The 26,835-nt window shown below is 41.3% G+C and overlaps 1 protein-coding gene across 2 annotated transcripts in view; it reads right to left on the bottom strand.

Moving 5' to 3' along the window:
- LIN9 (lin-9 DREAM MuvB core complex component) overlaps positions 1 to 26,147 on the bottom strand; it is a 42,805-nt gene extending 16,658 nt beyond the window's left edge. For both annotated transcript variants that reach the window (XM_060245547.1, XM_060245555.1), the window contains exons 1-5: positions 25,992 to 26,147; positions 16,363 to 16,395; positions 15,236 to 15,330; positions 9,883 to 9,987; positions 200 to 333 (exon numbers count right to left, since the gene is read on the bottom strand). In XM_060245547.1, the coding sequence (XP_060101530.1) occupies positions 200 to 333; positions 9,883 to 9,987; positions 15,236 to 15,330; positions 16,363 to 16,395; positions 25,992 to 26,070 (446 nt within the window). In that variant the 5' untranslated portion in view covers positions 26,071 to 26,147. The remainder of the gene's footprint in view (positions 1 to 199; positions 334 to 9,882; positions 9,988 to 15,235; positions 15,331 to 16,362; positions 16,396 to 25,991) is intronic.
- Between the last annotated feature and the right edge of the window lie 688 nt (positions 26,148 to 26,835).

Raw genomic sequence — 26,835 nt, 5'->3', positions numbered from 1 at the left:
AGATAAATGAAACCTGCCAAATAATATGTGTAAAATATTAGATATTGATAAAACTGATTTGCCCCATTTTTCTTTGAAAAATAACTTCACTGTATATATATCTCCATTTAGTTACTGTAAGAAAATGCACATAGCTTAATTATAACAAGTTGCTTTAAATGATAAAATAATAAATGACAGGCCTTATAATCATACATACTTATCTATATTTGAGTAGAACCATTCATATATACACCATTTGTGAGCTTTTGGAAGTTTGAGTAAATTACGTAGCCTCAAACCAATCTTCTGTGATGCTTTTTTGTCTGGGGTTGGCATTGTTGCAGTAAACTTCTAGACAATAAAAGAAAACAGAGGTTACTAACAGATGAACGATTCAAGTGAGATCCTGCTACTTTATAAACTATGGTTTGAATCTCACCTAGAATTCCTACAGGTGCATGGGTGATCTGAATCCCTGACAATTCCCTCCTCTTTCAGGAGACCTCTGACACCCTCCCTGGCTATTCCTGGGAATTCCCTGTTGCCAGAAGCACATTTTTTGAGGGGAAGGGCTTTATGGCTGCTGTGGGAAGGGGGGGGGGTCAATAAAAACTGCACACAGTCCCTGCTCATGGAAATTTTAGGTAGAATCCCAGCTTTTTTTTTTTAAAGAAATACTCTGTAGTTGGGAAGGTAAAGCTTTTAAAATTATTTTTGACAAACTGATTAAAAATATGGAGTAAGACTCCATTTTTTAAAAAAGCTTTGTTTAAAATAAATTTGAATGCAGAAATACTAAAGGGAAACCTAAAAGTGATAACATCTTAACATATAATCTACCTTCAACCACACATAACCAATATAATTACCTTGTAAGCACATCACTCAATGGATAGAAAACAGGCCATTTGTCACTTACCATAAAGGGTCCTTCTCCTCTGAGGAAAGGAGGACATCTTTTGTAGGTGATTCCCATCATCCTTTCAGGGAGGAAGGAACTACTTTCCCCCTCTTCCTGTAAGAGCAGTGGGAGTCACCCAACACTGTGAAGTTACAGTATCTGTTGACTTGGGTCCTGGGGTGGAAATACCTGGAGAAGAACTGGGACAGCTGGTGCTTGGATGGTGCTGTGAACAGATCCACTAGTGACTAGTGGACAGCCTAGTTGAGATGTGACTAGATGGAATAGGTCCCTCTTGAGGGACCATTCTCCATCCTGGATAGTCACTCTGCTAAACCAGTCTGCCTGAACATTTATGGAGCCCTTGATATGTTCTGCTTTTATGGATGCCATAAGGAGCCACATAGAATAAATGTCAGATGTTTGACAGCCACAAGACATGACCGTTGGATGTTTGAGTGCCACAAGATGGGAAGGAAGGAAAATAGGTGGGGGGAGAGAGGTGGGAAGAAAGCAACTTTAACTTTAAATGCATTCTCCAAGGTGCTGGCTGGTTTGGCTTGGAGAAGTAATTTATAGAGACAAACGCCTTCTCCAAGCCAGCCAACAGGGCAGTGGGGGCTTAAAGAGCCACACAATATGTGTGAAAGAGCCACATGTGGCCCCCCAGCCACAGTTGGGCAACCCCAGCTTCCCTGTGGAGTTGTGATGATCTGAACCCCTCCCTGTTGCTGAGGTATGCCTTGGCAGAAATGTTTCTGTCCTTACTAGCACTCCCTTACCTGGGCACTGAAATGCAATAGGGAGAAGTGAATCACTATGAGCTTCAATGTTGCATCTCACTTTTGAACCAGCATCCCTGAACTGTAGAATTGTCCAGTATTGCTTCCCATCCCAACAGACTGGCGTCTGTGAAAATTTGTTTCGTTTCTGGAATACAGTACTTCTTCCCTTGCAAAAGGTTACATGTTTTTTTCCACTATACTAAGTTGTATTTTACTGACAATGGAACCCTTGTGGAAGGGTTCTCTTTCCTCATTATTTGTAGTTGAAATGGTTTGAGAAAAATCTGCAAGGGTCTTATATGAAGGCACCCCCCACTGGATCATGCCAATTCCCAGTATTACTGGCCCATTAATTTGGCCAGCATCATCAATGAGAACTTGCTCCTGATGCGTGACAATCTTATTTGTCCTCCTTGATTTGTCCTTTGTAAGGAAGAGGCTGTCACATATCATGTCTGTTGTTACCCCAGGTGTTCTGTCCTCCCAAATGGGTTGTAAAGAGCTTTTCTTCCAGTCAATGATGAAATCGTGATTTTGTAAGCAACATACGGCTGCTTCTGGGTCCTGATGTGATTTGCTTCTTGAATTTGACTTGATCAGCAGATGATCAAATTGGTGAATTGGAATGTTTAGTGTTGGGAGAAAACATAGACATTGTGGGAATTTCAGAAACTTGGTGGAATGAGGAGAATCAGTGGGACACGGTGATTCCTGGATATAAGCTATATCGGAAGGATAGGGAGGAAAGGGTTGGAGGTGGGGTGGCTCTGTATGTCAGAGAGGATATACGGTCCAGTAAGACTGAGATCAGAGAATTAGATTCACTTTTAGAAATGCTTTGGGTTGAAATAGAGGGCCCAAAAGGAAATTTAACTATGGGAGTTTGTTATCGCCCACCAAATCAAAAGAGAGGACGATTATAATATGATGGAAGGCTTAAAGATAGCAGCTAAACGTAAAAACTGTGTCGTAATAGGTGATTTTAACTACCCGCAGATTGATTGGGTCAATATGTGTTCTGGTCGAGAGAAAGAGATTGAGTTTCTTGATGCTCTCAATGACTGTGCTATGGAGCAGATCGTCTCAGAACCTACCAGGGGTGGGGCGATCCTGGATTTGGTCCTAAGTAATGCCCAAGACTTGGTGAGAGATGTAAAAGTGATTGCGCCACTTGGGAGCAGTGACCATAATGTTATTGATTTCACCGTTTGTATAAATAGGGAGTTGTCCAAAAAGACCGCCACAACCACGTTTAACATTAAAAGGGGTAAATACACTGAGATGAGGAGGCATGTGAGGAGGAAACTGAAAGGAAAGGTACATACGGTCAAAACGCTTGGGGAAGCTTGGATGCTATTTAAAACCGTAATCCTAGAAGCTCAGATAAAATACATACCACAAGTTAGGAAAGGCACAAACAGGCATAAGAAAAGGCCTGCGTGGTTAATAAAAAAAGTAATGGAAGCTGTAAAAGATAAGAAGGACTCCTTTAAGCGGTGGAAAACCAGTCCAAGTGAGATTAGTAAAAGGGAACACAGGCTGTGGCAAATCAAATGCAAGACTGTGATCAGGCAGGCAAAAAGGGACTATGAGGAGCATATTGCAAAAAACATAAAGACCAACAATAAAACTTTCTTCAAATATATTAGAAGTAGGAAACCAGCCAGGGAGGCAGTGGGGCCCTTGGATGACCATGGGGTAAAAGGATTACTGAAGGAGGATAGGGAAATGGCTGAGAAGCTGAATGCATTTTTGCCTCTGTCTTCACTGTGGAAGATGAGAACTTTTTGCCCGCCCCAGAACCACTAATTTTGGAAGGGGTATTGAAAGACCTGAGTCAGATTGAGGTGACAAAAGAGGAGGTCCTACAACTGATAGACAAATTAAAAACTAATAAGTCACCGGGTCCGGATGGCATACATCCGAGAATTCTGAAAGAACTCAAAGTTGAACTTGTGGATCTTCTAACAAAAATCTGTAATCTTTCATTGAAATCTGCCTCCGTTCCTGAGGACTGGAAGGTAGCAAATGTCACCCCAATCTTTAAAAAAGGTTCCAGAGGAGACCCGGGAAATTACAGGCCAGTCAGTCTGACTTCAATACCGGGAAAGTTGGTAGAAACCATTATCAAGGACAGAATGAGTAGGCACATTGATGAACACAGGTTATTGAGGAAGACTCAGCATGGGTTCTGCAAGGGAAGATCTTGCCTCACTAACCTGTCAGTCAGTCAGTCAGTTTATTGCGGCTCTAGGCCAATCAACAACAACAACACAACTCATCAATAACAGTACAACACAACACCAAGCTAAAATATAACATAACAATATAAAACTATGTACAACCATCAAAATAGTAATAAAATTATCTGACGTAGGCAACACTTAACTAAGGGCATCTTCTTTCAAATACAAACAGCATTAAATTTCTTCCTGTCAAGGTCGGTAACATATAGAAACTTAGCAAGATCCAGAGAAAGTTGATCACTCCCATCCCCTAAGAGGAAGTAAATGACTTGGGCCAGATTTAAAGATTTAGCTAGCATTAGATGGTTCCGCAGAAGTCTGTACCTTGCCTCTGTATGGAAAAGACAGTTCAGAATGAGATGGGGAACCGTATCGACCTCCTCCAGGCCGCATGGACAGATCCTGTCTTCTAACGGGATCTTGTGGAAATGGCCCCTCAGTACTGCTGTGTCAAGAATGTTCAGGCGTGCCAAGGACAGCATCCGCCTGATCTTAATTGGCTGTATCTTTTCTAGATACCTGGCACATTTAAGATCACTTGTAAAAAAGGTTGGGATATACGTCCCCCCAACTTTGGCCAGAGATTGTTTTAACTCCAATTCCAGTAATCGGTCTCTGATAATTACTTTTGCCCCGTTCTTGAACATGAGGGCTAGGGAATCAATATTCAGATCACATTCCTCTAGTTTGGAATTTAATTTCCTCAACCAATTGCTAACAAATGAGTCATAGAAGATTTGATGTACTATATCGTCCGGATTCGCCAGCACCCTTAGAAGGAGACTCAAACCTCTATTCCACATTACTGTGGAGAGGCTTGGAAGCCCCGTTTCCAGCCTATTTGCAATAGATGAGGCATATTTTGGCACCTGTTACATTTCTTTGAGGGGGTGAACAAACATGTGGACAAAGGAGACCCGATAGATGTTGTTTACCTTGACTTCCAGAAAGCTTTTGATAAAGTTCCTCATCAAAGGCTCCTTAGAAAGCTTGAGAGTCATGGAGTAAAAGGACAGGTCCTCTTGTGGATCAAAAACTGGCTGAGTAATAGGAAGCAGAGAGTGAGTATAAATGGGCAGTCTTCGCAGTGGAGGACGGTAAGCAGTGTTGTGCCGCAGGGCTCGGTACTGGGTCCCATGCTCTTTAACTTGTTCATAAATGATTTAGACTTGGGAGTGAGCAGTGAAGTGGCCAAGTTTGCGGATGACACTAAATTGTTCAGGGTGGTGAGAACCAGAGAGGATTGTGAGGAACTCCAAAGGGATCTGTTGAGGCTGGGTGAGTGGGCGTCAACGTGGCAGATGCGGTTCAATGTGGCCAAGTGCAAAGTAATGCACATTGGGGCCAAGAATCCCAGCTACAAATACAAGTTGATGGGGTGTGAACTGGCAGAGACTGACCAAGAGAGAGATCTTGGGGTCATGGTAGATAACTCACTGAAAATGTCAAGACAGTGTGCGTTTGCAATAAAAAAGGCCAACACCATGCTGGGAATTATTAGGAAGGGAATTGAAAACAAATCAGCCAGTATCATAATGCCCCTGTATAAATCGATGGTGCGGTCTCATTTGGAGTACTGTGTGCAGTTCTGGTCGCCGCACCTCAAAAAGGATATTATAGTATTGGAGAAAGTCCAGAGAAGGGCAACTAGAATGATTAAAGGGCTGGAGCACTTTCCCTATGAAGAAAGGTTGAAACGCTTGGGACTCTTTAGCTTGGAGAAACGTCGACTGCGGGGTGACATGATAGAGGTTTACAAGATAATGCATGGGATGGAGAAAGTAGAGAAAGAAGTACTTTTCTCCCTTTCTCACAATACAAGAACTCGTGGGCATTCGATGAAATTGCTGAGCAGACAGGTTAAAACAGATAAAAGGAAGTACTTCTTCACCCAAAGGGTGATTAACATGTGGAATTCACTGCCACAGGAGGTGGTGGCGGCCACAAGTATAGCCACCTTCAAGAAGGGTTTAGATAAAAATATGGAGCACAGGTCCATCAGTGGCTATTAGCCACAGTGTATGTGTGTATATAAAATTTTTTGCCACTGTGTGACACAGAGTGTTGGACTTGATGGGCCGTTGGCCTGATCCAACATGGCTTCTCTTATGTTCTTATCTAAGTATGGGTGGATCTGAATACCCTGTCACCATAGGCGAACAACCTGGTTGATCAGGAGCTTGGAAACCACCCTTGGAGCTGTGGAAAGGCTGAATGGAAGGGTCCTGTACTAAAAATGGGAACTTCCTACACAAAACCTCAGAAATCTTCTGTGTGGTGCAAAAATTGGCATGTGAAGACAGGCTTCCATTCGGCTTATCGACGTGATGTATTCCTCTGGCTGAAGAGCTTCGGAGATTGACCTGAAACTTTCCACTCTGAAATGTCTCATATTGATATATTGCCCTCCTATCTCCATTTGTCTTGGGGATGGTGAAGAAGATGGAATAGACTCCACGTCCTTCTTCCGCCTGTGGAATAGGTTTTATTGTGTGTATGCTGCTGGATAGCCTCAAATGTTTTTAGCTGTTTTGTCAGGCTCTTGTGAACGGGAAATATCAGAAATCCTTCTGGTGGGGTTTTGGTGAATTCTATGGTGTAGCCCTGGGAGACTACCTCTATTGCCCATGTGTCTGCTTGGGAGGCTATCCAAGCATCTTGAAAAATAACTGAGTCAGGCCCCCAAAAGAAATGTGTAACCAGTCATGCTCTTGGTAACTTGCCCTCATGCTCTATTCATTCACTTCTGTTGCCCAGCTGCTTGTTGAGTCTGCTGCCAAAGGATTCTCTCCAAAAGGACTATCCCAATTTGTTCTTTTGTTATTCTGTCTGTACCTAGGAAATGTATGCTATGAACAAAAAAGGTGACTGCTGAAGGACCTTTTGTCAGGACATTTCAGCATCCCTGGCATAGCCTTTTTCTTATCCCTAGTCTCTATTAAAATTTTGTCCAGACACTTTCCAAACAGTCTTCCCCCCCTGGAATGGGTAGGCTGCCACTATGGATTTAGAAAGATTGAAGGTCTGCTGCCAGGCCCATAGCGATAACACCCTCCTTGCCACTGCTGTAGAAGCCATAGCTCTAGAAGAAGAGATCAAGGGACCTAGTGTGGCATTTGCTGTAAAGGAACCAGCTTTAATAATTCTGTTAGCCTCCTCTAGCAGGCTAGCAGCCCCCTCTAATCGTTCTCTGGAATTAATTACACCTTTTTCCTGGTCTAGACTATGGTGGCTTTGGAAATAGTAAGAGACTGTAGCATATGCTTTAAATGCCATAGTGGTAGATTAATGTGCCTTTTTTTGGGCAGCTTTTTTGTCCAGTGCACCTCTAACAGATCCTTGTTCATCTTCAGACAGTAAATCAAATGACTGAAGTGCAGTAACCGGTGCACCAACCAGGGGCAAAGTTTGGTAAGGCATATAACTTTTTGCAAGATGTAGGAACTGCCTATTTGCCGTGGGTTTAGATCATTCAGATCATTTGTTTTCTGTCAAAGAACTCAGGGAAAGGGAAAACCCTCTCTACAGTATTGGATCTAGGGAAGAACTCCTTATTTCCCTTAGGCTTGGTTTGAGTAGCATGGAGGTCGTAGCCTTCTCTCCCAACAAAAACTCCTGTCTTAAAGAATTGGAAAGATTGTTTAAGAAGATTAATTTCTTCTTCTTCCTCATCTGATAGGAATTTACCTTCTTCCCTGTTACTATCTGAAGAAGGTTCTCCTTCCCTCTCAGTGGGCATCTTCCTACTGAAGGGAACCTTCTGCGCTGCCTTGATTGGCCATCAGGAGCCCTTTGGGGAAGAGAAGATATTGGATTTATATCCCACCCTTTACTCTGACTCTCAGAGTCTCAGAGCGGTCACAATCTCCTTTACCTCCCCCCACCCTCAACAGACACCCTGTGAGGTGGGTGAGGCTGAGAGAGCTCTTACAGCAGCTGCCCTTTCAAGAACAACTCCTATGAGAGCTATGGCTGACCCAAGGCCATTTCAGCAGCTGCAAGTGGAGGAGGGGGACTCAAACCTGGTTCTCCCAGATAAGGGTTCACGCACTTAACCACTACACCAAACTGGCTGAAGAAGAGATAGGGAGGAGGATTCAGGAGCCCTGCTGGACCTTATGCCTTCGCTGTCGCAAAAATTAGATATTTCCTCTTGCATGGTCTATCTGAACATGTCCATAAACCCAGCTGATAGGAACAGGGTCCTGGGATCAAGTACGTTACCAACCTGAAGAGTGAGATTTCGATTTCGTGTAGATGAGGAGCTCAGAGATATTTCCTACCGAGAAAGCTCAGTTTCTGGTTCAAGTTGGTTGTTAGAGGATTGAACTCTGTGGTTCAGATCAGCTCTTTCAAGATGGCCATCACATGGGATCTCTGGGCTGAGCTTGAGGAGGCTGTGAGATCCATCATGGGCTGCAGGAAGCAGTACTTTCTCACATGCTTTTGAGTTGTCACTGTTGTGTTGTTGAGGCATGCTAGCTTCACTGATGTCTTGCTCTACAGCAGCAGCTGTGAGTGAAGTCTCCGTCAATCCCTTGAAAATGAAACCATCTGAGCCTTCCTTAGATGTTATGACGGCAATTTAGAATGACCTGAATTAACTGGTCATGAAGAAAATTGCTGCCACAAACTTCTGGCACTCCCCTAGGGGGAGTGGGATTTCAGGCTTCAGAGACTGCAAAATCTACAGAATTAGCAGTTTAGGAGATGAAAACGTACGAATAGAACAGAAGTTGTAGAAAAAGAGAAAAGAAGGAATCAGGAAGATGTAAGTAAGACTCTTAGAAGGAAGGTTAAGGTGAAGCTTATTCTATAGTTGCTCTCCCTGCTGACGTAGGAACAGAACTGAAGGGCAGGTTACTCCCACGACTCTAAAAGAAAGAAAAAACTAGTTCCTGCCTCCCTGAAAGTATGAGGGGAATCACTCACAAAGATGTCCACCTCAGATGGAGAACTGAAAGCATAAATCCAAAGTGCACCTAAATGTACTTTTAGAATGCAGAGTGTGGAGTCTTTACTTGACAAAGAAATGACCTACATGTAATTTTATAAAAAGATAGGCTTGATATTGAGGTTGAGTAATCAGAGGTACTGACAGTTCCCTACTGCTATAACTGCATCAAACTTAAAATTAGGGTTTCTCTGTTATTAAAGCCCAGGACAATCAGATAAGCAATAATAGGAAACAAAATTGAGTATCTCCTAAATCTGGAGATGCACACATCCAAGTTCCCCCATTTATGCTCAGTAATTACAACCTGACATTTTTTGCTCAGTTGTTTCAGCTCCACTGGTATACTCATTTCTGCTTTGCATGACAGACTCCTTGGGAGTGCAGAATGAACAGGTCCAGTTTCTTGACTGGTCCTATGCCTTAGCATTGTGAAGGGATATATTAGCAACAATATTAATTTATGTTAAGACCAGGGCTTTTTTTGAGTAGGAATGCAGTTCCAGCTGGCTTGGCATAAGGGGTGTGTGGCCTAATATGCAAATAAGTTCCTGCAGTGTGAAACAATGGTGCCATCAGGGGGTATGGCCTAATATGCAAATGAGTTCCTGCTGGGCTGTTTTTGTAGAAAAAGCCCAGCGGGAGCTCATTTGCATATTAGGAACTTAAGTGTATATTAGGCCACACCCTCTTATGCCAAGCTGGTTAAGACTAAGAACATTCCTCACTTCAATAGACACAGAACACTTTGCTCTGTATAGGATAGCACTTATCTGGAGGCTGTTGGTTTGTTTAGGGTTTATTTTTTTTATAGCTACTGGTTTTAACATTACACCAACCTACCTTGGTATACTCCCTAGATTCAAATTATTAATAAATGCTGATAATTTTCAATTTGGATTAATTGTAATAATGAAATTGAAAAACTGAGCGTTTTTTGGTTTGTTCCTTGATGAGCAATACATTTTAGCCTAGCTATGGGAAAATGTAAACAAATTTTATACATAAGCATACCTGTGGAACCATTGCAACCCTCTGATTTCTTTTAGGTGATCTTGTACTTATTTGTCTTTCTTCTTCCTCACAAAAGGAACGGCTTCGTTTTGAACTTCTGAAGGGCTGGAATAAACAAATATAAATCAAGATAAGTGACTTGTTTCAATGTAGCAAATTTCTGATAAACAGAGTGCTTCCTTTCCTACTGCCTGCTTTAATACATGTAATCTTAGTAAGCCCCAGAACCCATTAGTACCTCTCTTACTTTTAACAACTCATTTTATTCAGTTGAAAGTAACGCATCTTCATGTAATGTTGTTGGCTCCCCTATGCAAGCCTCTGTTAGTACTGATGTTACGTTTTATGATTTTGCAATGGAACAGGTATTAGTTTAATCCATCCCAACTCTTTACTTCCTGGAATTTTAGGTTTAGTTGTAAGGAAAGTTAACTAAGAGCTACGTCATATTAAGTCAGAGTATTGGTCAATTAAATCCAGTACTGATTGTTCTGACTGCAGCCCTCCCAGTGCCAGATATTTTGCAGTTCTGTTATGTCATCTATTTTACAATGCTAACAGACTGAACCAATGAGCTCTGAAAAAGCATCTTACACATGGAAAAATCAGCACTGGAAAATAACGCAGAAAATGAGTTTCACCCCTGAGCTACGGCTCCCCTCTAAAACTTTGAAGGTGCTCTGTATTCTTAAATATTTAGTTCCTTTTAACAGTGAATCTTTCAAAGTTAAAACAGGGCTTTTTTGGGTAGCAAGAACTCCTTTGCATAACAGGCCATGCACCCCTGATGCAGCCAATCCTCTTGGAGCTTACAGTAGGCCCTGTAAGCTCTTGGAGGATTGGCTAGATCAGGGGTGTGTGGCCTAATATGCAAAGGAGTTCCTGCTACAAAAAAAGCTGCTTGTTACTGTCCATGTTACTGTCAATGGGAAAGTTTAGCACATGTTTATAACCTCTCCAAGCACCGAAACATCAATGGAGCTAAAAATGCTTACCTTTAGCTGGTTCTTTAGCTGAGACTTCCTCAGCTAGATTTCTCTGGCACTTAGTATTTCAGTTCAACAACAGTTTTACTGCTCAGTTACTACCTGATTAGTGGCTTGAATAGGAGTATTCAGCAAGTCTACAAGTACATGGAGCTTGGCTTTCCCTGGCTTATATGGCTGTCTGTGCCTGTTTGAATGCCTGACCTTTGTACATATTAGAACATACAAACTGTTGCCAGATTTTCATTTGGAGTTCCCTTGTTCCCTGAGAACTCCAGCAGCATCAGTAAAATTGTAGGCCTTACTCAGAAAAGTCAATAAATATGGACTAGCTTCATGTTTTATGGTTGGGATCAGCTCTGGGAAGATATGGCCAGGGACCTGCATACCTTAGGGACTGCCTTTCCCTGCATGTACCCCAGAGAGCACTTCGGTTGGAGTCACAAAATCTACTCTCGATCCCAGCATCAAAGAGGCCAGGCTCAAGATGACCAGAGTCAGGGCCTTTTCTGTTGAGGCTCCTGCCTGGTGGAATGAGCTGCCGAAGGAGTTTAGGGCCCTGCGAGAACTTCCACAGTTCCGCAGGGCCTGTAAAACGGTGCTCTTCCGCCAGGCATTTTCAAATTAAAAAATCGACAACTACAGGAAAGCAGAAATTAATCCATTTGGCTCACCTCGAACATCATATTGTGACTGGGGATCTTTTTCTTATAGGACAGCCAGCAGAAATACTTAAATAATAAAATTTTAACATCGATGGAGTTGGTAGTATCCGCCATCATCATATTTTAATGCGAGATCAAATAGCATCTACCATTGTTTTACATAATTGTTTTATATGTTTTTATTTATGATGTACTTGTATTTTTATCTTTTGTCTATTAATATTGGTCTTATGGTCTCTTAATGTGAGCCACCCTGAACGTGCTTTGGCAGGGAGGGCGGGATATAAGTCAAACAAACAAACAAACAAACAAACAAACAAACAAACAAACAAACAAACAAACAAACGTCCCTTCCAGCATACGGTATGTTTTTAAAGCATTATGTTGATGCTGTCATTTATTGTTGACACTACTGTCATTTATTGTTGACACTACTACATGACAGCATTGTCTGAAGAATGTGAAAACAAGAGGGGACCTGTGATCATTTCAGAGAGTTCAGGAGGCAGGACAAAAGAATGAAAGAAAAGCTCTTCCACTTTTTTGCTTGTATACAGTTCAGAGGCAGCCAATGGCTGTTGGCACTCCCATGACATGACTTAGGAAATTCTAAGTGCAATAGCCTAGTGGCAGCAATTACGACAGGCTGCAGGCTTTTCTACCCACTTACTCTAGTAAGCTGGCAAGCAAAAAGAGTCATTGATCTCTGTGCTTGCTCTGTTCTGGTGTCTTGCCCTGGAAGATTCAGCAAATTGTTGTAGTGTAGTGGGTTAAGAGTATGAACTGTAAATACTTAAAGACTATATAAATTATTAAGGATAATAACATAACAAAACTCCAAGACCACTCTCCCCAGCATCAGAATTGTATACGTTTTCACAATTTCTGCTTCTCCATGTAATAAGACACATGTTGCTCAGAGGACAAAATAGGCCATAGACTACATTCAGAGATTCAGGGAAGTTGTACTAGGATCCCACATCTTCTGGGCTTCTTAATTTCTAAGAGGATTTCACAGCAGCAAAGAGAAAATTCAGTACATCAGATTATTCAGTGCAGCAAAGAAGTGGATCCATAGATCATGTGAAAAGCTCTTCATGAATTTCAATCCAACGAAAAGGTACACCTTTAGAATTTTTCCCATGATGTTAAAATTATTAATATAGGGGATGTATATCCCTCTTTTCTGATATTTTATATATATACACACACACATATATATTTATAGGGCTTTTTTGTAGCAGGAACTCCTTTGCATATTAAGCTGCAACCCCCTGATGTAGCCAATCCTCCTGGAGCTTACAGTAGGCCTTATAAGCTCTTGGAGAACTGGCTACATCAAGGTGGTGTGGCCTAATATGCAAAGGAATTTCGGCTACAAAAAAGCCCCTCCTTTCTTTCTCTCTCTCTGCATATATATATTATACAGGGAGGAGAGGGAAGGAAGGAGGGAGCGAGAGTGCTTTTGTGTAGAAAAAGTCCAACAGGAACTCATTTGCATATTAGGCCACACCCCGACACCAAGCCAGCCAGAACTGTGTTCCTGTGCATTCCTGCTCAAAAAAGCCCTGTATATAGCACTGAAGGTAGCTAACAATTGCTAAAATTGCTTACAGAAATCCCCCCTGGCTATGACCATGCTCCGCTCGTGACTAAAGAAGCTTTCTCAGACAAATAATTTAAATATGAACTACAACACAAAAGAAAAGACAGTGTGATAAAAGTTCAAATAATAGTAATCACATATGCTAAAGTAATAAATACATATATATTTAAGAAATTTACCAGTTACATGGCAATGAGCTTAGCAGTTATTTTTGTATAATAATAATAATAATAATTTTATTTCTATCCCGCCCTCCCCACCTCGGCAGGTTCAGGGCGGCCAACAACATTTTATAAAAACATACAGTGATTAAAAAGCCTTGAAATTTAACAATAAAACAGTAGACACTAACTTAACAGCATTAAAACAATCTAGTAAGTACAATTATTCAGCGGTATAGGTCTTCAAACCGCATTGGCGGATCCTTAATTGCCGATCTTCTTAGCAGTCCAGGTGTGCAAGCTTAAAAAGGGCGGTCTCGCAGGCCCTGCGGAACTGATCAAGGTTCCGCAGGGCCCGCACCTCCTCGGGGAGTCGGTTCCATAGGGTAGGGGCCACGATTGAGAATGCCCGTACCCTAGTATTCTGATATTTAGTCTCCTTCGGCCCAGGGATGGTCATTAGATTTTTTTTTTCCAGGTAACAGTGCAATCTCAAGGAGAATACTCCTGTTTAAACCTGAGTAACTCTGCAGAGATTTGTACTGCAAGATTCCCATTGGCTTTTGTTGTTTCAGTCAATTGATTTATCTGAGTGTTTAATGAAATGAGTGAGGGGGAAAGATAGGCTTTTAAAAATAATTTCAGACTGCAACAGTGGGAAAAAAGCATAGGTCAGGGGTGTCAAACATGTGGCCTGAGGGATGGATCAAACCCCCGGAAGGCTCCTATCATGTGGCCCGAGCAACTCACTGTCATCTGCTTCCTTCTGCATCACAGCTCGCTTTGCCAGGCTTGCTCAATTTCACAGAAGCTACAGAGCAAAGCCTCTGTTTTCTACACTGGCTGATCAGCACATGAAGCAACTTATGTAGAAAAGCTCACAATGCTCAGCCATTTCACGTTTTCCCCTGGGTCTTAGGCTCAAAGTATTGACCATGAGATTTCTATAATGAACTCAATAAATCAAAAATAGGTTTGCAGCTTACACACACCTGAAGAGCATACTCAAGATTGCTACAGCGCAGATATTGTCTCCAGTTTTTGATGCAATAATTCAGAGCAAGAGGTGTCAGTTACGAGAAATTGTTAAATCAATAAAACACTGCTAATCTTTTAAGCATATTTTAAGGGGTTTTCTTTTTTTTTAAAAAAATATTTGATTGTGTTTGTCTGTGGCCTTTATAAAGTTTATCTCTGCTACCTGGCATTACATTTATGACACACATGGCCCAGCCCAAGGAGGTCTCATTTAGGTCAGATCCGGCCCTCATAATGAGTATGACGCCCCTGGCATAGGTGATATATCCAAGGGCACAGAATAAGAGGACCTTTCACTGTAATGCTGTGCATATTTACTGAGTTTTAGTGAGTTCAGTGGGGTTTCCTCTGACGAAAGCACATATAGGACTGCAGTCTTCGCTTTGATGACAACATTAAAACTTCAGAGCTTTGAAAAAGCAACTTCAGTATAACCTCAAAATTTCAAAATATAAAAAACATCAATTGAAAGCTAAAATTATCAGCAGACTTAGTATAGATCAATCATAGAATCATAGAGTTGGAAGGGACCTCCAGAGTCATCTGGTCCAACCCCCTGCACTATGCAGGAAATTCACAAGTATCTCCCCTAAGTTCACAGAATCAGCACTGCTGTCAGATGGCCATTGAGCCTCTGTTTAAAAACCTCCAAAGAAGGAGAGCCCATCACCTCCCAAGGAAGCCTGTTCCACTGGGGAACCGCTCTGTCAAGAAGTTCTTCCTAATGTTTAGTCAAAAACTTTTGATATAATTTCAACCTATTGGTTCTGGTCCAGCCTTCTGGGGCAACAGAAAACAACTCTGCATCATCTTCTATATGATAACGCTTCAGGTACTTGAAAAGGTGATCATATCACCTTTCACCCTAATGTTATGCATGTTTACTGAATCCCTTACCATTTCTACTGTAGCTCCTGCATTCTTGCCTTTCCAAATGGGTGTTTTCTGCAGAGAAGTGAATTTTTCATTCCATGTGTTGGATAAACTTCCCTCTGTTATGAACAAGTCAAATGCCATAAATACAGTTGCTTCCACATATGTGAAACAAGCAGAATAACCATTCTAAATGCCATTACAAATAGAAAATAAAAATTTGCAATATTAATACTGTAACTATGTTTTTGTTGGCCACAGTCACATGGAAAGCAAGGAATGGGGGTATATTTAATTTTCTTTCTTTTTTTTGCTTGTGGGTTTTTTGTGTTTTTCATGTGTGTGTGTATGCATGCACACCTGAAAGACCCCTACTGGGGGCATGGAGGATATTTAGGGAGGTGGTTGAAACAGCTTGCACCAGCCTCCCAACTGGGTATTTCAAAGACAGTCTCCCATCCAAGTATTAATGGCAGTTTACCCTGCTTAGCTTCCAATCTGATGAGACTGGGCTTGCCTGGGCTATCCAGGTCAAGGCAGGGTATATTTAATTTTCAAAGCAAAATGACTCATGGGTAAGGAAAACTAAATCTTCTCTGTACCTTTTACTTACTTCATTTCTAACCCGCTCTCCCTGAGACCTATCACTCACATACTATGGCTCTCCCCTCTTCCCTGAAGTATTTTTTTCCTAGCAAAATTTGCAGCTGATATCAGAGCTTGGCTGAAAGATGAGCCCTGGATGGGGATGGGGGCAAGATTTAGCAATTTTCTAGCAATTTTCATTTGCACTTAATTTTGTCCTAAAAATCTCTTTTCTGAGCCTTCATATCTCTACTTTGTATATGAAAACTGTATGTAATCACCAAGTTTAAGAAACACAAATGTGTCTATTTCATTGCAAGCATGTTGTAAAATAGACATGCAAATTTATTGTGCATCATACATAAGTTATGAGGGCCACAAGACATGGGCTACTTTTTCTCTAAAGTCTCCTGAATTTGTTGGTGCCTAGCCTACTTCATCCACAGTAACTGTAATTCAGACAACCTTACTTTCACACATATGGAATGAGCTGCCATTAAATTTCATTTACATTTGTGACTGCCATGTTCATTATTGCTGTAACCAAAAAAATAAGCATGTCTTACCTTTCAAGCTCACCAGGGCTTTTGCTGATGAACCTGCAATTAGTAATATGAAGTCATTACAAAGTACAATATGTCTCACAGTAGAATCATAGATTGCAATGTAGATCCCAGATATCCAACTTATTTTTTCTGTATTAGTAAGGAACCAGTGAGAATATACCTATGCTATAGTGTCACCACTGTACTCCCTTTCAGGTATATCAGTATGTGTGGACTTGAGTTTGGCATACTTCCCCAAAACCAGATTGGGGGAATTAAGCTCTTCCCACTTCCACAGCCTGGCTAGCTTGGACAACTGACATACTCGTCAATTAAGGGGGAGCAGAACACCTGATTTAGGAATTTTTATTTGCATAATAAGTAAGCAATGCTCAAAGTGCCTCTTACAGCAATGCTCAAAGTGCCTCTTACAGGCTGCCAGTAACCATAAAACAACTGGCAAAAGGTACGCAAGCATAAGAACAGCACAATTGTTTTGTTCAGAGGGATATGAATATGAAGAGCTGCATGAGAAGAGATAAAGTAAATGAGAATCAAACCTGTGGCTGAGTGGGAATTCCACATCAGGGACTGGTCACAAAGAGAAGTGTGTGTGTGGAGGAAGTAGAATTTAAAGAAAAGGAGAATTTTTAAGAGAAAGGGAGTGAACAGAGTTTACCTATCCTCAGTCTGCTGAGCTGGGTAGAGAACATTGTCTGTTTGGATGATCCAGAGATTCAGGGTAGGAGACTTGAAACAGAGCTTCCAAAGGTCTCAAGAAAATAGTAAGATTTGCTGGTTCCAGAAGAGGGCAGCTTTTGAGCCAGCAAAGGGGTGAGACTGCATAATTTTGGCTGACAAAACAGTGAGACCGATTTCCCACTCACCTTACGCTGCTCTCACGCTTGTCTTCTCAGCAGGGCTTCCTTCTGATTTCACACTATCTGCCCTGGGGCTGCAGCAAGCATCAGCGCTTTGATGCAGCAAACAGAAACCGCTAAAAAACAGTTTCTGTTTGCTACGCGAAAACACCGATGCTTGCTGCAGCCCTGGGAGCAGATGTGAAATTGGAAGGAAGTCATGCTGAGAAGATGAACGTGAGAGCAGCGTAAGGTGAGTGGGAAATCGGTCTGAAAGTTATAAGGGCAATCACAACAGAATATCAAGAGAAGTAACTGTAAAAGTCAGGAATTCAAAGTGAGTCCAGGATAAGAAGCTCTGAGTTTCCTAATTTTGATGGATTTAGGAAGGGGGGCTTCCCAGAAAGGTAACAAAAAGTGATTGCCTCTAGGCAGGGTGGACAAAAGAGCTAGCAGGGTGGAGTCTTCACCCATGCCTGAGTCAGGCTGGGAGGAGACATTCAGATAAAGTCAAACATGCAATCAAGCACACCTGGTTGTGCAATAGTAATTAGATTTTGTATTTGGAAAGACTTGTCCTTGATGATGAAATTAAATTGACAGATTTTGGTGGGTGCCCAACTTCTGTGGAGATGTGGCCTGAGGAGAGCCTTGGATCATCTTCTCCAAAGCATGGCCCTGCTAGCTCCTAAAATGGCGACCAAAGAGAATTCATGGAGCCAGAGAAGACAGCATATATCTGGGAAGAGGGACTCTGGTAACAACAGAACTAAATTTGCTTAACTATTATGGCTCCCAACCAAGGGTCATTTAATAGAAAAAGAGTCATTTAGCACCACACATTAGCACCACTCATTTGCACATGCCACACACCCCTGACATCACTGGAAGGTGTACTAAATTATATCAGCTCAGCACCTACCTTAAAATGCTTCTTGAATTACTTTTAAATTACTTTCTCCTATGTGGCCACAGTGGCATGATGAAGATTTCCATCTGTCTGCTTTATAATGTTTGGTTATTTTCCCATTTTTTTGTGGGGGGAAAAATGAGAAAGTTTGTAAAATCTTAGAGTTCAGCAAAACTCTCAAAGGGGGTTTGAACAATGGAGGCCAGAAGCAATTGGGGAGGGGGGGGGGAGAAAGAGCACAATAAAATTTAGAGGTTCTGGAGCTCTGCTCCTATGAGCTCTTGCCCAAAATGAGGCTTGCTCCCAGCCAAGAAGTTCTGTTCCAGAAATCTATAATCCTATGAAAAAACACTATATTCCAAGAAAAAAATTAGTGCCCTCACAAAGCCATACCTTCTCATGGGATGCCACTGTGAAACCAAGGTCAAAATGGCCTATATATGCCTTGTATATATATCAGGAAGGGAGCTATATTAATTTACAGCTTCAAGAACAATAAAGAGTTCCACTGCACCCTAAAGACTAATAAATGGACATATGAAGCTGCCTTATACTGAATCAGACCCTTGGTCCATCAAAGTCAGTATTAGTATTGTCTACTCAGACTGACAGCAGCTCTCCAGGGTCTTAAGCTGAGGTTTTTCACACCTATTTGCCTGGACCCTTTTTTGGAGATGCCAGACATTGATTTGGTGAACATATTCTTGGACTGTCTGCCTAGGTAAATTGGAGTTTAGTATATTCCTTTACATGTGGAAGTGGCTAGTAGATTTAAGGAATATAAGGAGAAAACTACACTACTTCCCTGTGTTTACCTAAGCTTATTTGAATAGATCCTATTATACTGGCATAGCTGTTTTAAGATGGAAAAAAAAAAACAGATTTCCTGGGCATGTAAGAAAGGTTCAGGAGAACTGAGCACTGATGCAACCCTTCACGCTCTCCTCATGAGCTGCCTAAGTTCATAGAATCAGCAAGTCTCCTCCATCTTATAACTATGCATTTGATTTTTTCTATTTAAATGCAGAAGTTTACGTTTATCCCTGTTAAAATTCATTTTATTTGTTTTAGCCCAGTTTTCCAGCCTGTCAAGATCATCCTGTATCCTGACTCTGTCTTCTGCTGTATTTTCTACCCTCCCAATTTAGTATCATCTGCAGATTTATTAAGCATCCCCTCTATTCCTTCATCCAAATCATTTATAAAGATACTGAACAAAACAGGAGGATGAGGAACCATTCACAAGCACTCTTTGGGTGCAATCTGTCAGCCAGTTACAGATCCAACCAACAGCAATGAGATCCAAACCACATTTTACCAATTTGTCAACAAGAATATTATGTGAAACCTTATCAAAAGCCTTACTGAAATCAAGATCAATTATGTCTACTGCATTCCCCTGATCCAGCAAGGTAGTAACTTTCTCAGAAAAAGAGTTAAGGTTGGTCTGACATGAATTGTTCTTGAGAAACCCATTCTGACTCTTAGTAATCAGAGCCATCCTTTCTAAAGGACTGACTGTTTGATGATTTATTCTAAAACTTTTCCAGATATAGACGTCAAGCCGACACATTGGTAGTTATCCAGATCCTCCTTTCCTCCCTTTTTGAAGATGGGGATGATATTTGTCTGCCTTCAATCTTCCAGCACCTCACCTGTTCTCCAAGAATTCTCAGAAATTATGGACAGAGGCTCAGAAATTTTGTCTACAAGTTCTTTTAGAACCCTTGGATGAAGTTCATCTGGCCCCAAGGACTTAGTTTCTTTAAATGAAATTATGTATTTATTTACTACCCTATGCTGATCCTAGGCTACAACTTCCTTCTCTCATTATGTGCTCTGTTTTTGCCACATTGAGTATCTTTTTCCTCACAAGAGAATACTGAGGAAAAGTAGGAATTGAGCAGTTCAATTACCTGTTACAATTTCACTTTCCTGTTCCTGCAATGGCCCTACCACATCCTTGCTCTTTTTCTTACTTTGAACATAGGAGAAGGACCCTTTTTTAAAAAGCATCTCTTGCTAGCCTAAGCTCATACTGATCTTTAGCTCTCCTAACTTTCTCTCTACAAGCACTGGTTATTTGTTTATATTCATTCTTGGTTATAAGGTTCGCCTTCCATTTCCTAAATGAGTCTTCTTTATTTTTCAAGTCCTTAGAATGTTGTTTATTGAGCCACCTTGGCTTCTTTAGACTCCTCCCATTTTTCCATCTCATAGGAATCATTTGTGATTGTGCCTTCAATATTTCACTTTTAAGAAACTCCTATCCCTCTTGAATTCCCTTTAAGTATTTCTGACCATGGAATTCTGCCCAGCATAACTTTAAGTTTGTCAAAATTTTCTTTCCTGAAGTCCAAATATGCCTGATTACGTACAGCTTTTCCCTTCCCCAAGACTGTAAATTCCAAAATCACAAAATTACTGCTACCAAGAATGCCCACTACTTCCATCTCATCAACCAGTTCTTCCCTGTTGGTGAGAATCAAGTTCAAGATAGCAGATCCCTTTGTTTCCCTCCACTTTCTGGAAAATTAAGTTTTCAGTAAGACAAATCAGGAATTTTTTTGACCTTTCATTTTTCAGAGTTGGACTTCCATCGGATATCCAGGTAATTGAAATCTCCCATGACTACTATGTCCTGTCTTTTTGAGAACTTTGTATTCTATTCTAGGAGTGTCTCACATAAGTACTCTGCCTGGCTTGGTAGTCTATAGCAGGTCCTCACCATAATATCACTATTATTTCTTATTCCTTTCATTTTTACCTAGAGATGCTCTACGGAACTTCCATGATCAGATTCACATATTTCCTCACAAGTATATACCTTCTTTACATATAATGTGACTCCTCCCCCTTCCTTATTTGTCTCTCCCTTCTAAACAAGTTGTATCCCTCAATCCTAATATTCCAATTGTGAGTGTCATCCCACAAGTTTCAGTAATGCCTATTAGGTCACAGTCCCATCCTGTATCAGGACTTCCAGTTTCTCCTGCTTGTTCCTCATACTCTGTGTATTATTGTAGAGACACTGGAATCCATGTTTTATGCACCCTGAGGTTTTTGTTTCTGTACTTACTTGCACATTAATGTTACCTAGCATACGTGCCACTCCCAGCAAAACTTTAGTGCTCTTATCTCCAGTTATTGGCATCATACTAGGATTTTAATTTTTGTCTCATTCCCCCATATTATTTCGTTTAAAGCCCTCCTTATTAGGTTTTCAAGGCTCTTACCAAACTACCCTTATGAGGTGCAAACCATCTCCCGATAGAAGAGCTTAATCTTGAAAGAAGAAGATGAAGATTATTTTGGATTTATATCCCACCCCATACTCTGAACCTCAGAGTCTCAGAGCGGTCACAATCTCCTCTACCTCCGCTCCCCCCACAACAAACACCCTGTGAGGTAGGTGGGGCTGAGAGTGCTTTACAGCAGCTGCCCTTTCAAGGACAGTGTCTATGAAAACTATGGCTGACCCAAGGCCATCTCAGCAAATGGAGGAGTGGGGAATCAAACCCAATTCTCCCAGATAAGAGCTCGTGCACTTAACCACTACACCAAACTGGCTCATAAGCCATGATCCAAAAATCCAAACCTTTCCTGATGACACCATCTACGTAGTCAGTCATTTATTTGCAGTATTCTTCTTTCCCTTCCTAAGCTACAGCCTTTGACATGAAGAACTAATGAAAACACAACCTGCACTCCCAGGTCCTTCACCTTCTTACCTAGAACCACATAGTCTCTTTTAATATGTTTCTGGCTATGCTGGCCAGTATCATTTGTCCCACATAGATCAGCAAGAAAGGATAATAATCTGTGGGCTTGATGAGTCTTCCTACCTTTCCTACCACCTATGCAAGACTCTACATAAACAGGATCAGGTTGAGGGCTAGGAGGCAGACATTACAGTGGTAAGAAGGAAGCTAAAAAATAAAATATAATTTTCAAGACTTTTTAATGTTAACTTTTTTAGAACTACAAAAAAGATAACTGGCTCATCAATAGGTTTGATACCTTCACTAAATTATAAAACCAAATCAGCAACTGACCAATTCTTTGGCAGAAGCAAAATCATAAGAAAGGGGTATTTCTTGGTTCCAGGAGCAAGCAAGATGGAATTATGGTTGTTTTAAGGCAGCAACATTTACTGTGGGTGATTGCTTGAGTTCCTGTTTTGAAGCCTGAAATTATGGAAGGTTGTCAGTAGGAGAAACTGTGCCATACTACTAACTTTTCTCTTGATGTCTGGGGCAAGAAGTCATTACCCCTGGTTTTACTAACACATTATATCATATGGTAATATATCAATATCTACCTACATATATCAGTATCTACCTACATAGTGGCATTCTTGGCTTTGTGGATTATTTGAACATGATCAATTGACAAAATTTGACAAGGTCATCTTACGTGTGCCAACAGTGAAGCCCTATGTTGCACAGCATACAGATTTGCTGCTCAAACTGCATAAAACAGCTAGCCCAAGTCAAGTCTAAGTGAAAGAGAGTAACAGGAAAAAACAATCTGTAGGGCTCACAACAGTACAGAAGCTTACTCTAAGAAGGCCACAACTAGTTTTCCCAGCCGTAAGTGTTGGTGCAACAGTAGTTCATGGTGTACGGAATCAACACCTACAACATCTGACTACTAGGTTATTTTCCTAGACTACTTTTTAAAATTTAAATGGAAAGCATTTCTAAGTAAAGATGTTTAGAGTCAGAATGCAAAAGTAGTAGACGAAGTGAGCCAGAGAGCTACATAGAAAAAACATCAGATGTTTGAGAGGTACAAGACGTGAATGTCAGATGAAGGAAGGAAGGAAGGAAGGAAGGAAGGAAGGAAGGAAGGAAGGAAGGAAGGAAGGAAGGAAGGAAGGAAGGAAGGAAGGAAGGAAGGAAGGAAGGAAGGAAGGAAGGAAGGAAGGAAGGAAGGAAGGAAGGAAACTTTAATTTTAAATGCATTCTCCAAGTCGCCAGCTGGCTTTGTTTGGAGAAGTGATTTCAAGAGAGAAATACCTTCTCCAAGCTAGCGGATGGGGTGCTGGGGGTTTTGAGAGCCATACAATATGTGTAAAAGAGCCACATGTGGCTCCTGAGCCAGTTTGGCTACCCCTGGACTAGAAAAAGAGTATTGTATGGATTCTGTGCTTTAAAAGTTATACATTCTGTAAACACTCCTTTGCGTTCTACAAACTGAATAAATTAGGCTGTATGCATATTGGTTTATTTTACATAATCTATTTCACTTTTTGGAACAAGTGAAAATCCACAGGCTGGTTCAAGCATTTTAAAAACCTTCATGCAGAGTAGAATTTGAACTAAGGTCTCTTTGGTTGTAGTTTGACATGCTAACCATACAATACTGTCTTTCTAGATTACCCATGGCTTAAACAAGCTAAATTAGAGGGTTCTAGCAGGTATTCTTTGAACTCCAGGGATGCCAGGAAACTTCCTCTAAAATGGTAGTATGATACAGACTAAATAGCTCTGTGTACTAAAAGTGTATTTGGTTAAAAGAAGGCAGCCAGGAAAAAAACAGCATCAGTGGTAGCTTTCTGGGATCAGGAGTTTCCCAAAAGTACTCTAAGAACTCAAAGGAAAAGTTCATTTTTACAAGCAGCAGATAAGAGCATTGCTTATAAACAGCGCAGAGAGCATTTTGCCAGCAAAATTCTAGAAGGCTTTTACATCTGGTTAAAAAGAAGTTTAGTGACTGGCTTGCCCTCATTATAAATATTAACACTTAATTGATGAGAGGTAAGTTCTTGGTAACATTATATATTTAAGAACTTTCCACTTTCATTCAGCTTTGTGTTGAATCTTATTATAATTACCATGGCTTAATTTCAGGATAAGAAGTTTTGAAGAAAGTTAAGACACTGAAGGAAGCATTTATAACAAAATTGAAATAAGAGGCTGATAACCTTGGAGAAAATAGGGATACTCCAGATACTCCTAAGGAAGTCTTTGGACTTGACGAAATGAGCTTATACCTGGGTGCTCATTGTGAATGGACCTGTTGTAGAGTTGTACCTCTTTAAATTATATGACTTTTAAAAGTTTGATTATACACTGTTTGCCTGTATATCACAGTTTTGTTTTTTGTATTGGCTTTCAGACTATCCCAGCCTTATAATTTTACACTTAACATAAAAGCAGATGCAAATAACTTGCACACATTCATGCAAATATGTTTAGATATGCTATGTCATATTATCTCTCTGTTCAATGTGCAAGTTTTGCAAATGGCATGCCTGAGTCTCTTTCTAAAAGGCAAAGGAACATCCTTGAAATATTCAATCTTAATACAGGATCATGGACCAGAAAACAAAGCCATATTTCACTATGATCCTAAAATGTGTGTTTACAAAACATTTTGAACACTTTTTTTACTAACTATGGTAACAGTATATTCAAACCATTATTATACAAGTAGTTATTTCAAAGTTTACTGCTGTGGTCTGCTATATATATTGTAAACTGAAACTACTTTTATCATGCTGTGGTATATTTTCACATTGGATCTGATGCCCTTCTATGTACTAATTATAATTTCAAAAGCATTAAATATGCATTTTAGAATGCTCGTTTTAGTACTTCAAATGTTTACAGTTTGCATACAAATACTTCACAAGCAATTCATTATTTACCCGCAAGTGCTCTTTTACTCTCTTTCATATACCACTGTTTTGTGTAACATCAAGATGGCTGTAGGTCTAAGTATGAAGTATGTGTATCACTTTGCATTCTGGTACATGGCTCTGGCCACTGTGCTAATGATTCCTATTCAAGTATACATGGAAGGTATGTTCTTTACCCATACTATAGTTTCTTGGATGGGTGCTAAATATGAGACACCCTTTCCCCCTGTAGTCTTTGCTCAACAATGAAATATACCATAAACAAGTTCTGCCAAAATACTTCTCTCAATGGAAATGTATCCTTGGTTTTGCTACCCATACAAAACAATGCCTAGACAAACCAGGTGAACCATACAGCCAGTGCCACTCAAGTACAATGTATCTACTTTTCCCCTCAGGTGCAATATACATGCCAATCCAAGTCACATAACAGGAAGCATGTCTCTTTGTTTAAGCGAATATCTTAGACATATTAATATGTATTAAAATACGTTACATGAAAAGGCTGGGGGTGGGGAGGAGTTGTCCTTGGCGATTCCTAATGATAGGGCCAGAGAGTCAGAAATAAAGTCTTATTTATCCATATGAAGAAACTCTTTCCTAAGCAGCATTTTGTTTTGTTTTTACTCTAGAAGGCAGGAAACAAGATCCTTAAATCCAATGAAGGTAAATGTCACGTCAACCCCCAAGAGCAGGATGCCCAAGACAGGACGGAGCTTATGCTGCACTGCCTGCAGTCTCTCTGCACTAAAAAGGTGCAATGTCAGTGCCACCCAGCGCCCTAAACAAAACACAAAGCTGCCGAGCTTGAAAGGCGTGCCACTCTCCCTGCCCATCAGTGACACTGCCCGGCCTGCGCTAGGTCTTGGGGGTACAGGGCGCGGCTCACCCCAGAGAGGAAAAGCAGAGGTTATATAACAGCGGCTTCCGGCCCTACTTTGCTGGTCTCCCCGAGAAGGGAGCTCAAGAGACCAGCTGTCGGGGAACGCAGAGCGGAGCTAGGCCGGGCTAGGGACTGAGGAAGGAGACTGTGGCTCCGGCCCCGCACGGCTCCGGCGCCCATAACAACAGCGATAGCAGCAGGCTACAGAGCAAGCAGCAAGCGCAACTGTAGCACTAGGTCAAGAAAAGGGAACAGCTTGAAGGTCCCGTACCCGGAACCGCTCTTCTAGGAGCGGTGGTATAAGAAGGACTGGCAACGGGGCACAGCTAAGGGGCACAGGTCGCTACTTACTCTCGTCAGGCAGCTGATCCAACTCCGCCATCTTGAAGGAGCCGCGCCGCTTTTTCAAAGGCTGCCTGTCGCGGTGCATTGTGGGCAAAGGAGACTCGGTCCTCCAGCTTGCCTGACTGGCGAACGGCGAGGCAAGTCGCTGAGGCTGCCTGGGCTTCGTCAACGCAGAGGCGGGAGTTTATGAGGCTCGCGCGCTCTGCTCCGCTACCAGCGGGTGGGATGAGGAGGGCTCAGGTGGAGCTCGCTTCGCAGGGGCCGGCGGAAGCACCTGGGGCTGGGTGACTCCGTCTGGCAGGCTGAGGCAACACTGATACTTAATGCTGTCCCCTCTGGTTAAAAAACCAAACAAACAAAAGCTAGAGGCATTCAGTGTTGCCACCGGGTAAGGGACACTCAACGACGCCCACCCGCGAAACTCGTTATGGCAGTCAGTGCCTCTGCAGATTTCGCTTGTCTCTCTCGCCCCTCCGCACCTTATCGGAAATCTTTGTTTCTACAATTCTGATGTTTTCCAAAATAGATAATTTAATCTGCCGCAAATACCTTGCCTGTAAATAGCCTAGACCTCTCTTTTGCGCCAATGTGCAATAATAAGACTCACTTTTATTTTTCTTACACACGTCCATCTGTTTTTCCTTCCCTCTTTTTTCTGTTTTTGCAAGGTCAACAACTCATGATCTTGAGGATGCGGTCCTAATTGCAACAATGGTTAGTAATATACATTATAATCTGTAATATTTTAAAATAATCCTAAGTGACTATTGAAATGATAAAATTTAAATTTACCGGAATTATAGTACTGTGCCATTGTTTATGGAAGTTGCCAGAAAAAGCTTTAGCAGAT

Source organism: Heteronotia binoei, chromosome 1 (assembly GCF_032191835.1).
Source record: "Heteronotia binoei isolate CCM8104 ecotype False Entrance Well chromosome 1, APGP_CSIRO_Hbin_v1, whole genome shotgun sequence".
In the NCBI taxonomy this organism is placed as follows: domain Eukaryota; kingdom Metazoa; phylum Chordata; class Lepidosauria; order Squamata; family Gekkonidae; genus Heteronotia; species Heteronotia binoei.
Note: the sequence above shows the minus strand (reverse complement) of the source record. Positions and strands in the feature narration are given on the sequence as shown.